We start from the raw sequence: 14352 nt of genomic DNA, 5'->3' as shown, positions 1-14352 counted from the left end.
GTTGATGTCGTGCCTCCGTCTGTATGTTCAGTCAGCCAGTCGTTCATTCATTCATTCATTCAGTCAGCCAGCCAGCCATTTCCTCCCTCTGTACTGTTTGCTCACTCCTTCGGCAATAAACATCCACCTTCACCTACCTGCCTGTGAGTCCAGCGTTTGGGTCCTCCTTCTCTCATCCACGACACTACCCCTGACAAGTTTTGGGCAGATTGGGGATGACAGACCGAGAAATTTTAAAGTGTATGACAAAGAGTTCAGTCGGTGTTGTGGCCTTTATGACCTATATGGACATTGAAATACATTAAAATAGACAGGTCATTAACGGATACTAAGAAGAGGAAAGTGACCACAGATATTTGTCAAAAAGTTTATAACAGATTTGGAGAGCAAATACTTTTTCTTTCTTTACAGGTGTATACAGATGTGCCAAAAGATCCCAAGACTGAAGCAATTAGTGTAGCAGTAGTAATTCCGGAGTTAAATATCAAGATATCAAAAAGAACATCAAATCTTCTGGATATATATGCAATTGAGTTATATCCCATACTGCTGCCTCTAGAATTGGTGGAAGAAAGCAGCATCTCAAAAGTACTGATATGTAGTGATTCATTGTCAGCATTATTAAGTATTGAACAAGGAAACACAAATACCCATCAACAGATTTTGTATGATGTTCTTTTTGCTCACGATAGATTGTCTGACCAAAATAAACATGTAGTAATAATGTGGACTCCTGCTCATGTGGGTATTTTGAGTAATGAAAGTGCAGATAGGTTGGCCAAAGCAGCTGTTAAACGAGTCGATATAGATGTATAGGTACCCTTGTCTAAATCTGAAGGGAAAAGTAATTAGAATGGAAAGTAAGAACTTCAGGTAAATGGCATGGGATAATGAAACAAAAGGGAGACATTTATATAGGGTGCAAAACACAACAGAAGCTAAGAGGAGTAGTGGATTAAAGAGACTGGAGGAGGTTATTATAAGTAGAATACGATCAGGCCATTGCTTTTTAAAAGGTACTCTTTTTTTTAGGATAGGGAAACATCCGACTGGGTTGTGTGATGGGTGCAATGTTATGGAGACGGTTGAGCATGTGCTTCTTAATTGTAGGAAGCATACAAGTCACAGGAGGGTGACGAGGGGTGAAATGAGTGATGGAAAGGAAATTCCGTTTGAACAAGTGGTTAATAAGTTAAGTCATGGTAAAAAAGGCAAAAAAAAAAAAAAGTCATGGTGAAGGGAAAGTGGTGGTTTTTCGTTTTTTGAGGAATACTGGTCTTAGCAAGAGGATCTGACGATTCAGGAGTGACGGAAGATTATAAGCCAGTAATGCAACATTTTTTGATGCAAGCTGCCATTAAACCTGAAAGAAGAAGTACTAGTTGCTGGTCAGTCTGTGTATCTACTGTGTGTTTTCCCTGCTGCCAACCATTATGTACCTTCGTCTACCTTCCTTCATGTTCATTTTTGCTGTTTTGTAGTTTGGTTTTGTCCCAGTATAGTTTAGTTTTAGCTCTGTTTTGCCATTTCCCCCCTTGTGCTTTATGTTACAATAAACCACAATCACATCTCAGCGAGTGCCTGCGCGTGGATCCTCATTTATTTCCTCCACATGGCTCACTCCATTCCCCATGACATGAAAGATAACATCCTACATTATACTACATAGTATTAGGTAGTATTGTAGTGAATACTGTATAAAATGAACCATAAAACTTAAAAAAAATGTGTTTTTAGGCCTACTTAATTTTAATATAGGGAGAGAACTAATCTTGTGAATGTGGTGTGTGATAAAGTTCCAGTGGACACTTGGCTGAAAACACTGGAGGGTAATGTGAGCAGATGGGAAAATAATAGAAGCAGATAAGGAGGAGTACAGGAAGGTGATGTGCAGAAGATCAGCTATAGAGATTTTACTTTATGGGGAGACTTTGAAGAAAGAAGCAGAATCTAAAATCAGTGGGATATTTCACAGGAAGCCAGTGAATTGGTTGAAGGGCTGTAATAATGAGTTCTATTAATGACACAAGAAGCTGAATTTTCCACCAACTGAAGTCTAAGGAGATATTTGTGTGGTAATCTAGAAAGGATAAATTATAATAATCCATATGTAATATAACCAGAGCTTGTACAAGAATAGCAATAGCGCTAGCTATGGGGAATGAAAACTAATATTATGTAAGGGTAAATATGATTTTAGAGAGCCAGTGCTGGAATTTAATTGAGGAATCATGTATATTTTACATAATTAAAGTTATTCCCAGAAACATAACTCCTCCTATGTTCTTCTTTTCTCTCCTGTGTGAGAAAAGCTTTTGGGTCATTCATAAAATATTCTGCTCCAGATACTGGAGGACAAAATCATCACTTTTGTGAAGAACGAGCTGAAGGAGATCCAGACAAACCTGAGTCCAGATGACCTACAGTCTTTTAAGGATCAATGTGAGGATGAAGATGTATTAAAAGGTGTGGATGAAGAGAAGAGTAAGAGAAGCAGAGAAGCATTTTTGATGATTACAGTGGACCTCCTGAAGAGAATGAAGCAAAATAAGTTCGCTGAGCATTTGCTGAGAAGTGAGAATTATTCTCTAAATATAAAAAATTCAACAATGTCTTAAGAAATAGACATAAATACATTCAAAATATGTGCGTGTGATGAATCTTGGACGTTTTGTGTGTTTGTGTGTGTCACTCAGAAACCTGCACTGGGAACTTGAAGTGGTGTCAGCATGACTTTAAATCTGCTCTGAAGAGGAAGTTCCAGTGTGTGTTTGAGGGGATCGCTAAAGCAGGAAACCCAACCCTCCTGAATCAGATCTACACAGAGCTCTACATCACAGAGGGAGGGACTGCAAAGGTCAGTGATGAACATGAGGTCAGACAGATTGAAACAGCATCCAGGAAACCAGACAGACCAGAAACAAGAATCAGACAAGAAGACATCTTTAAAGCCTCACCTGGAAGAGATGAACCAATCAGAACAGTGCTGACAAAGGGAGTGGCTGGCATTGGGAAAACAGTCTTAACACAGAAATACACCCTGGACTGGGCTGAAGGCAACGCCAACCAGGACATCCAGTTCATATTTCCATTCACTTTCAGAGAGCTGAATGTGCTGAAAGAGGAAAAGTTCAGCTTGGTGGAACTTGTTCATCGCTTCTTTACTGAAACCAAAGAAGCAGAAATCTGCAGCTTTGAAGACTTCCAGGTTGTGTTCATCTTTGATGGTCTGGATGAGTGTCGACTTCCTCTGGACTTCCACAAAACTACAATCCTAACTGACCCTAGAAAGTCCACCTCAGTGGATGTGCTGCTGATAAACCTCATCAGGGGGAAACTGCTTCCCTCTGCTCGCCTCTGGATAACCACACGACCTGCAGCAGCCAATCAGATCCCTCCTAACTGTGTTGACATGGTGACAGAGGTCAGAGGGTTCACTGACCCACAGAAGGAGGAGTACTTCAGGAAGAGATTCAGAAATGAGGAGCAGGCCAGCAGGATCATCTCCCACATCAAGACATCACGAAACCTTCACATCATGTGTCACATCCCAGTCTTCTGCTGGATCACTGCTACAGTTCTGGAGGATGTGCTGAAAACCAGAGAGGGAGGACAGCTGCCCAAGACCCTGACTGAGATGTACATCCACTTCCTGGTGGTTGAGGCCAAAGTGAAGAAGGTCAAGTATGATGGAGGAGCTGAGACAGATCCACACTGGAGTCCAGAGAGCAGGAAGATGATTGAGTCTCTGGGAAAACTGGCCTTTGATCAGCTGCAGAAAGGAAACCTGATCTTCTATGAATCAGACCTGACAGAGTGTGGCATCGATATCAGAACAGCCTCGGTGTACTCAGGAGTGTTCACACAGATCTTTAAAGAGGAGAGAGGACTGTACCAGGACAAGGTGTTCTGCTTCATCCATCTGAGTGTTCAGGAGTTTCTGGCTGCTCTTCATGTCCATCTGACCTTCATCAACTTTGGACTCAATCTGCTGGAAGAACAGCAATTGACTTCCAAGACTTTTAAGCGGAGTAATTCTTTAGAGTGGCTGACTTTATTTCAGAGTGCTGTGGACAAGGCCTTACGGAGTTCAAATGGACACCTGGACTTGTTCCTCCGCTTCCTCCTTGGTCTTTCTCTGCAGACCAATCAGACTCTCTTACGAGGCCTGCTGACACAGACAGGAAGTAGCTGGCAGACCAATCAGGAAACAGCCCAGTACATCAAGGAGAAGCTCAGTGAGAATTTGTCTGCAGAGAAAATCATCAGTCTGTTCCACTGTCTGAATGAACTGAATGATTGTTCTCTAGTGGTGGAGATCCAACAGTCCCTGAGTTCAGGAAGTCTTTCCACAGATGAACTGTCTCCTGCTCAGTGGTCAGCTCTGGTCTTCATCTTACTGTCATCAGAAAAAGATCTGGATGTGTTTGACCTGAAGAAATACTCTGCTTCAGAGGAGGCTCTTCTGAGGCTGCTGCCAGTGGTCAAAGCCTCCAACAAAGCTCTGTAAGTAAACATGTACACAAAAATATATATTTATATTAAATTTACAGTATATCTTGTTGATCCAAACCTGCATCACCTTTTCAGACAATCGTTTAATATTTCAAGAGTGCAATATTTTTGCAAGCAAAAAAATCACATCCTATGCACTAAAACAGCACAAGAGAATTAATTGCTGACATGGTATCTCTCCCTCAGTGTCAGATGCAATGACTGATTGAACCTCGTGTGTGGAAGTCTTTTTATGCTTCACTCTACTATAGTGTTGTCTTTTTACTGCTACTTCAATTTTCACTAACTTATCAAACAGACTATTCCATGCTATCCTTTTTTTGTTCATTAGAAAATGAAACAAGATATTTTTGTGAGAGTATCCTTGGCACAGCAGGTAGCATTTAATATTTTTAAGTTTGGAGAACCGAGAGCTCCTATAGAAAGTCTGTGCAAGGATAAGGCATCCATCTTCAGGCAGAAGAGCTCCAAGTTTTAACCTTTGAGCCAAGGCTATCAACAGTGCTACTCATCTCCCTCTGAACTCAACAAAATTTCAGCTGAAGATGTAATTCGATTATGGCTACAACATGTATACAGTCACTGTATGGCCTCCTGAGATCCAGCCTACTCATTTATGTCCACTTTAATCAACATTTGATTTTAGTCTGTAACTTTTTTCTTATTTCAGCAATCACATCGAGTCCTGTTTTGCTGAATAGAGGACATCCTGGCCTTTCCAGTAATATTGCACGTGTTTTAGTGGCCTCTTTTAGTTCCTAAGAAGCAGGACATTAAAAAATGGACTGAAAGATACTTGTTTCCTTGGTTCTCAGATCTATGAATCTAATTTATGAATTTAATCATAGCAACTTTATTTTCCTCATCCAAAGCAAATATATACTGAAACATGTAAAATCTAGTTCATAAACATATAGACGTCTCCATAATAGCTCAGAAATGTCTTCTATTTTTCACTGGAGGTGATTGGATGATTGCTTTGAAGCTGTCAGCTGGGATATTCTAGGTTCCTGTTGACTAGGTGACCAGCTGCTGTATTTCCTAGCAGGTCATATGTCAACTGATGATATTCTTTTATTTCGCTGGTTGTCTCTTCAGTAGCTTACTGTCATAATTCGGCTGTGTGACAGGCAGGAATGGACCCAAACACAAACTCACGGGGACAGAACTTACTGTAAACTCAAAAGCACAGCTTTATTCATACAACAATACAAAAACAACAATACAAAACTAATCTGGGAAAAACGAATTATAATGCACACCAGGAGACACGGATAATCACACACAGCTATGAGGGAGAAGGTGACACAGAACTGAGGGAGACGTGGACATAAATACACAGAGGGAACACAGGGAGAGCACAGACATAACAGGCTGGGGAAAACATGGAATACAACACGAGGAGGAGGAACGAGGCATGGTGACTCACAGATACGTGGAGGGGGGACAAAAGGGGGTGCTGACATGAGGGAAAATCTATTAAACCAAGGTGAACAACATAGGAAGCATGGAATGAATAAACAACAAAATAGAAAAACATGAGAAAAATAAGAATACTGGGTCAAAATGACCCAGGACTATGACACTTACCTGAAGATTTATCACTTGCTGAACATCACCAGAAGTTATTTTGAATGTATTTAATTGAAGTCATCACAAATCATACAGTTTCTTTGGCATGTGAATCACTTTCAGCCTGTACGCAGCTTTAGGGAGAGGGGGAGGAGATGTTTTCTTCACTGTCAGAGGGAGTAAACTGTTTTTAACCTGCTGGTTTTGAAATTGATTGATCTGAATTTGTTGCTGGAATCTCGGATGCTGTGAATGTTTCTGCTGTCCACTGTCATATCCCAGATTGGAATAGGTCTCCAAAATAGATGGATATGATGATATGTTTCCATTTCTAATCAGGAGCCAGAAATCATGTTATTCAGTGCTGTGCATTCTTAAAGTGACCCATCAGGGAAAAAAAAGTGTTTTATGTAGGATGACCTTAAAGGAGTTCAAACAGATTTCAGAAGGATAATAAACTGAGCAGCTGCTCGAAGGTTTTCACTATTTTTCACTATTGTTTTGTTTCTCTTAGACTGACCTACTGTAACCTCTCAAAGAGAAGCTGTGAAGCTCTGTCCGCAGTTCTCACCTCACCGTCCTGCAATCTGAGAGAGCTGGACCTGTGTAACAATGACCTGCAGGATTCAGGAGTCAAGCTTCTTTCTGCTTTAGTCGAGAGCCCACACTGTAAACTCGAAATTCTCAGGTCAGGATTTTAAATGATGATTTAAATTGTGATTTATAATATTGCACAAATATCTAACCTTAACAAAGTTGTTAAGTGACCTCTTTTATACTTTTTGTTTCTTTTTTTTAAATGAAAGTAACTGCATGCATAATATTTAGAACCATTTTGAATTTCTAACACTAATTTGTTTTATACTCGTAAGATGAAAATATAAAAAAAAACAGTACATTTTTAGGCAATATTGAAATGTACAGCTTATTTGGTTCATCTATATATTTAGACCTAAAATCTGAGGAAACGTTGAAGAAACAGCCTAATCCAAGTAATCAATTAAGAAGCTTATTGGTAATTAGTGACTGGTTCAGTATTTGTTCTAATTTGCATTACTTAATTTTAAAGGTAAATTCCACAAAATGAGATTTTTATCTTTTCTTCAACAACATTCACATCCACCAGATCTTCTTACTTGGTTTCTATTTCTTTTCTGAAGGTGTTTAATTAGCTGTTAGTTCATATATTAGTTTGCTTAATAGAATATTCTACTACAAAAATAAAAAGATGCACTTCTTCTTGAGAGAATGAAATGGATGGCTGGGTAAGCTCCACTGGCACTGAGCTGGAAATTCATTAAATTATCACAGTAGTAGCTGCCATGGTTTCAAAAAGCAAGCCATCTTACCCTGTAGATAATACAGGGTTCTGGAGCCACATATAGGTTAGGAGACTCACCACTGGTGATCACCAGTGCTAACTACCTCAAAATCATCCAAGCGTCTTCCTTGCTAACCCTGATAAAAAGTAACCTTAGTACCCTTACAGGTGAAATTCTATCAGTTCCACTTGTTAATGGTAGGTTTTCTATTGACCTTGTTATTTCTGAGATGAGTTTATTAGCCTGGACAGCAGTTTCAAAGGAAAGGTTATTTTTATTATTGGGCTCTGTGATCCATATACTTTTATATGCCATATGATGCCTTTCTAATATTGTATGTTGTTACCTTACACCAGTGGTTCTCAAACTTTTTACATCATTCTCACATAGCAGGAAATACTTTCACACACCATCTAAAGTAAAACATGACAGAAAAGCCTAGCTGGAATTTTATTTGGGCGGCAAAATAATTTACAATGAATTTTTCAGCAAGTTTTTTAGACGAACAACTTTCATTTCAAGCAACTATTTGTGACTTCTTGTCACTAGACTGCTTCATTAGTCTGCAGCATCTTTCAAAAAGCATCAAGTCAAACATAATTTGAACTTCGCCAGAAATTCAAAAATACATTTTAGTCTTAGTCTTATAAAATCAGAAATCCAGAAACCTGTGAACAGAGCTTAATACTTTTCACTCTTAGAGGCTGCAGTAAGCCTGTTTTTGACTGCAGAGCGTGTCTTCTTCAGCACAAGTAAAATCAGCAGGTACACATGCATTAAATGGATCTCTCCCCAAGGCAATCTGAGCACTGTTATCTCGAAAGAATTGCTGAAAAAAATGCTCTCAGACAAGAGATGTGCTCTTTAAAGCATGGAATCTCTGTGATAGCTCCCAACTGACTGGGTTTGGCAAAGTTGATCAGATTCTCAAAGCATTCTCAAAGGAATCAACATTTTCTTCATAAAGTTGCCAGCCGTGCCTCTCAAGTTTTCAAGTGAATGTACTGATTTTGTCTGCCTGGTGTTTGCCACTGCCTTGAAGCTGAAGATTTAAGACATTAAGCTTTTCAAATATACAGTGGCTTGCAAAGGTATTCAGCCCCCTTGAACTTTTCCACATTTTGTGACATTACAGCCAGAAACATGAATCTATTTTATTGGAATTCCATGTGAATTCCACCACTTTGTGCCAACACAAAGTGGTGCACATGTGAGAAGTGGAATGGAAATCATACATGATTCCAAACATCTTTTACAAATAAATAACTGAAAAGTGGGGTGTGCGTAATTATTCAGCCCCCTTTTGAGTGCAGTCAGTTGCCCATAGACATTGCCTGATGGGTGCTAGTGTCACGTATAAATAAAGTTAAATTAAATTGAATTGATGGAAATGACAGTCTTGGTAGTAGGAGATTGGTCCACCAGCAGTGGTAATGAGAATCAGCACAACCCAAATCTGATGCCATGGTCCTTGGCCAAAAAAGGGTGGAGTGCCCACTCTGGATTCAGGGACGAGCTCCTGCCCTAAGGGGAGGAGTTTAAATATTTTGAGGTCTTGTTCACGAGTGACGGGAGAAGGGAGCGGGAGATTGACAGACAAATTGGTGCTGTGGCTGCATTGTTGCGGTTGCTGCACAAGCTGTGCCTAGTGAACAGATGAACGAGATTGCGGATACAAGCAGCAGAAATGGACTTCCTCCGAAGGGTGGCTGGCCCTGGCCCTGGCCCTTAGAGATAGGGTGAGATGTTCAGCAATCTGGGAGGGGCTCAGAGTAGAGCCGCGGCTCCTCCACATTGAAAGGAGCCAGTTGAGGTGGATCGAGCATCTGACAAGGATGCCTCTTGGGTCACTCCTGGGTGAGGCATGATTATATGACCCGGGGCATGCAGGCATGACCCAGGACACATGGGGAGATCATAACTCTTGGCTTTAGTGGGAACGCCTTGGTTTTCCCCAGATAAGATGGAGGAGGTGGCTGGGGAGAGGGAGGTCTCGGCTTCTCCGCTTAGGCTGCTGCCCCCGGGACCCGGCCCTGGATTGAAGAAGATGCATGGATGGATAGATGTTATTGTGTGTGACAAACAGATAATCATTGTTCATAGATGGGTTGTTGTTTTGTGTGTCTGCAGTCTGTCAGGCTGTCTGATCACAGAGGCAGGCTGTACTTCTCTGGCCTTAGCTCTGAGCTCCAACCCCTCCCATCTGAGAGAGCTGGACCTGAGCTACAATCATCCAGGGGTCTCAGGAATTGAGCTGCTGTCGGCTGGGCTGAAGGATCCATGCTGGAGACTGGACACTCTCAGGTATGGAGAGATTGTGTGATAGAGGAGGAAGAGCTGAAAACATATCCTTTGTCGTTCACTCACTTCCTGTTTGTTACATGCAGATGTGACATGACAACAAGGCATACAATATAGCTTTCCATCACCAGTGTATGAAGGTGTGTGTGAATGGGTGGATGACTAAATGTGTAAAGCGCTTTGGGTTCCTTTGGGACAAAGTAAAGCACTATACAAATACAGGCCATTTACTATTTACCATGCTAATGCCGCAGGGAGAACTTCTCCAGGAAAAATTGTAGGTATTTCAGTATAGTTAACAGTTCAAATTAGATAAATCTCTGTATACAGAGGCTGAGGACATATTTACCCTAGATTAAAACAAACACTGGAACCGGGGGAAACTGTAAGCCTAGCTTTATAAAAAGAAACCAAAATCTTTATTTTATAATCAGAGCTGTGGTAGAAGTTGACACTTATAGGGAGATGTTTTCTGTACAATTTAAAGGCAAGCAGCCCTGCAGAAATGTATTTACTGTATGTATTTAATTAACTAATTAACCTGTTAGCAGTCGGACGTACCGCCCACGGTACATTGGATGGTTTAGGGGACTAATTGGACTGCTAAGGGGTTAAACTTCAGACTTGTGTAGGAACAGTGGTAGGGATTCTGACCGACAGCTTGCATATGTCTGGGCCAGTTCCCTTGCCTGTTTCTGGAAGGTCCTGACAAAGAAAGCAGCTAGGGCTTGCGACCTGCTGGTACAAGGTGTGAGAAATAGCGAGGTGCAGAAAGTGTTTGTTTCTTCTGGAAAGTGATGATGATGAAGAAAGTGTAGAAAACATCATAGATTCAGCAGAAGAAACTGGCAGAGGCAGTTTTCACAGGAAATCTGTGTACAGGAAACATGGCTTAAGCTGAGGTTAGATTTAGTTTTCCATAGATACACTGCAGTTATGATATAATAAATGATAGGCTTGATGCTGCTGGTGGAGGGTGTGCACCATTCATTAAACCAAACATCAAATACAGGGAACTGGCTAAAGGAGATAATCTCTAGCACTGTAGAAATGCACTGGTCCCTTAATAGTTTCAACATGAAATTTTATCGTATATTGTTCACTATTTTTGTTTACAAAATAGTGACAGAGGCATAGATTTCTCTCCGTGTATGTGGAGAAATACGCTACTAAATCAGAACAGGTTTCAGGTAAATGGTGGCTTTAAAACACATGGAAACAACGCTGCGCGCACTCAGAGGTCAGAGGTCATGTACAGTAAGCACACTGACACTAAGGGGAGAAAAAAAAAGGCAGGTCCTTTCCAGCTAGGAATATAAAGAAGAAGAGGAATATAAAGATAATGAAAAATACGGTTTGAATCAGTCATATTTTATTCAATACAGTGGTGTAGTGACAGATCCAGGATCAGTTCAAATCATTAGCAGTTTGATCCACGTATGGACTGAAGTGTTTTTGTGAAAATGTTGGGCTGCTCCTTTGTCAGTGTCTAAAAGTATCTGTATGAGAGCCATGTAATGTCCATGTGGGCAAGCTGAAATAATAATGTACACTTTTATTGATCCCCGTGGGGAAATTCTTCTCTGCATTTAACCCATTCACTCAGTGAAGCAGTGGGCAGCCACCAGTGCAGCGCCCGGGGAGCAGCGTGTGGGGATGGTACCTTGCTCAAGAGTACCTCAGGGTAGCCATTCAGGGGATTCGAACCCCTGACCTTCCGATCATGGGGCAACCGCTCTACCTACTGAGCTATCCCTGCCCCCTGAAAGAGACTGTACTAGTCATGTTTGCAAGATGGTGCCTATGTGTTCGGCACGCTGTCTATCACTCTCCTTTATTTGTTTTGTTTTATATTATTTTTAGCTAACTTTGCACTACATGTCTGTCCTACTTTGTATTATCATCACCAAACATTATTGGAAATAGGTTTATCTATCCAGATCTCTGACCGGCCTGGATATGAAAACCAAGGCTTTTTGCCTTCCTTTCTGGAAGCGATACCACTGTACTAGCGTTCCCTGCCACTGTCACCAGAGTTACGGAAGCAATGCAGGAGACGGGGTAACCGTTGAGGTCGTCTTGTCAAGCTGAAATCTTGGATTTCTCATTTTCCCTATGAGTGCCGCTCCATCCGCTGTTTTTGTATGCAACTTTTGGTGCCATTGCATGCCTTGGACTCAGTGGACTCTCCTGGTCAGACAGGCACACACAAACACAAACATCCATTCCCACCCTCATGCTCTCATGTGCACTTCACACTCAACCAACGTGGAGACAGACATAAAGAGACGCTGTACACACGATCACACTCCCCAAGCGTACTCTACAAACCGGGTCTAGGTACCCCTGCCCCTGGAGGGGGAACTGCACCCAGACCCAGGTGGTGTTACCCTTTTACCTGCGGTGGGGAGAGGCAGACCGCCCCGACTCCGCAGCAGTAGGGAGGCCCCCCCGCTCCAGCAGCAAAGTAAAAACTTTTTATTGGCTTAAAAAAATAAAATAATGCTATTTGATATATTAGAAACTTTCTAAATAATCAATTAGTTCTTTTAGGGGAAAAAGCAATGAGCTATGAACTAGCATATTTTGTATGAATATCATACTTTTTATGAATATCATATTTTTGTCACTTCCTTTATTACTTTATTACTTCCTAGGGCCCTAAATTTTTATTGGGGCCACAAATCACTCTGTTTGACATAAGGGGTATAATATCCCTCAGCCGCCTTTTACACAGTAGTTGTGTCTGCAGTGTAGATGGTGAAGAGTAACAGAGACAGAACCGTTCCCTGTGGAGTCCCCATACTGCAGATGACCCTGTCCAACACGCAGCCCTGAGTTCAGCATCATCGGCTCCAATGCCAGGCTGGTAGGGAAACTGAAGTGGGTCCAATGATGAGCTCACCAGGCACCGAAGCTGAGCCAGGACCAGCCGCTCCAGGGTCTTCATCAGGCAGGATGTCAAAGCCACCATTCTATAGCTGTTGAGGTCCTTGGAGCGTGAAGTCTTTGGCACTGGGACCACACAGGAGGTTTTCCAGACTCTACCCAGTTTCTCTTTTACTGTTTTTTTTTTTATCTTTAAATGGTCTGGCCCCTGTGTACTTATCTGATTTGCTGAAGCCACATGTTCTTCCTTGCTCTCTCTGTTCAGCTGAAATGCAGAAGAGACCGAGTGTTCTCTGCTCTGGTGCTTTGGAATAACCTACTCCTCCATATTAGACAAGTGTCATCAGTGCAGGTCTTTAAGTCCAGATTGAAAACCTGTTTTTAGTCCCTGGTTTTTCACTCTGTAGGAAACTGACACCTAATTAAGTTTATTGTATTATTAATAATTTTATTGTATATTTCATTTTGCTAGGTTTTTTTTTATATCTGTGTTGTTCAGCATTTTGTCCTGCCTGGTGTTTTCTTAAAGTGCTATACAAATAAACGATAAATATGATCATGGTCTGACCCCCCTCCTCTTTTCAGGGTGGAGCCTGCTGGAGAACGATGGTTGACACCAGGTCTGAGGAAGTGTAAGTGTGTTTTTAATGGGATTCATGAAAACAAAGCAGCACACATTCAACCATCTTCATCATGTCAGGAGTCATCATCAAAGTGTCAATCAATGAACAGATGATGGATCAATAACTGCAGCTGGATTGTGTTTGTTCTCTCCATCAGATTCCTGTCAACTCACAATCGACACAAACACAGTGAACACAAAGCTCCAACTGTCTGACAACAACAGGAAGGTGACACATGTGAAGGAGGTTCAGTCATATCCTGATCATCCAGACAGATTTGATGTTCATCAGCTGCTGTGTGGAAATGGTCTGACTGGTCGCTGTTACTGGGAGGTTGAGTGGAGAGGAAGGGTTTATATATCAGTGAGTTACAACAGTATCAAAAGGAAAGGAGAGAGTAATGACTGTGAATTTGGACTCGATCATCAGTCCTGGAGGTTGCACTGTGCTAATGATGGTCCTGTTTATGTCTGTCACAATAAGAAATTTGCATCCCCCCCCTCCCCCTCCTCCTCCTCTGTCTCTAACAGAGTAGCAGTGTATGTGGACTGTCCTGCTGGCACTCTGTCCTTCTACAGAGTCTCTTCTGACACTCTGATCCACCTCCACACCTTCAACACCACATTCACTGAACCTCTTTATCCTGGGTTCTGGTTAAATTATAATTCCTCAGTGCGTCTGTGCTGAGTGGAGTGTAAAGAGTGTCCTGTTAGAGAAACACTGACTGTTGAACAGAGTTCAGACTGTACATGTCTGTCAGAATACTTTGTAGTATGTCGGTGAGATATGAGATTTTTAAAAATGTGTAAATATGCCCATATACCATTGTATATGTTGTGTATGACTGTAGTTTGTATCACAAAGGGTCCTGGTGAAGAATCTGCTGGAGTTGATGGCTATTTGATTTGTTGTTCTTTCCTGAATATGTTTTACATTCTAATGAGAGAAATAAGTAGCTACGGAAATTCTATTTCCATTGTTATATGTCAGAAATTTGTGGAGCTTTTATTTTGATGTTTGGATTGACTGTAAGTAGGAAGTGCAGAGAATAGTGGGAAAGCATGGCTACACCTTTGAGATAATGGGATTCATCGAAAAGCAATGGCTGTAATTTCTGACAGTTCCTTGTA

General features: G+C 41.3%; 1 protein-coding gene across 1 annotated transcript; it reads left to right on the top strand.

Annotated features, from left to right (window-relative positions):
• Positions 1-723: 723 nt before the first annotated feature.
• Positions 724-14079, top strand: LOC102195205 (protein NLRC3-like). Its single transcript, XM_005754838.2, has 7 exons — positions 724-741; positions 2346-2574; positions 2697-4506; positions 6602-6775; positions 9540-9713; positions 13185-13231; positions 13380-14079. Exons 1-7 carry the CDS (start codon positions 724-726, stop codon positions 13907-13909), a joined length of 2982 nt encoding a protein of 993 aa, XP_005754895.1. The 3' UTR covers positions 13910-14079.
• The last annotated feature ends 273 nt before the right edge of the window (positions 14080-14352 follow it).

Source organism: Pundamilia nyererei, unplaced genomic scaffold (genome assembly GCF_000239375.1).
Source record: "Pundamilia nyererei isolate P.nyererei 1_Seehausen unplaced genomic scaffold, PunNye1.0 scaffold00680, whole genome shotgun sequence".
In the NCBI taxonomy this organism is placed as follows: domain Eukaryota; kingdom Metazoa; phylum Chordata; class Actinopteri; order Cichliformes; family Cichlidae; genus Pundamilia; species Pundamilia nyererei.
Note: the sequence above shows the minus strand (reverse complement) of the source record. Positions and strands in the feature narration are given on the sequence as shown.

What these genes read in the sequence shown, in the direction of transcription:
- LOC102195205 (XM_005754838.2), top strand. An exon ending in TGTAAACTCGAAATTCTCAG is followed by an intron (nt 6,776 to 9,539) that starts GTCAGGATTTTA and finishes GTGTGTCTGCAG; the next exon opens with TCTGTCAGGCTGTCTGATCA. An exon ending in GACACCAGGTCTGAGGAAGT is followed by an intron (nt 13,232 to 13,379) that starts GTAAGTGTGTTT and finishes TCTCTCCATCAG; the next exon opens with ATTCCTGTCAACTCACAATC.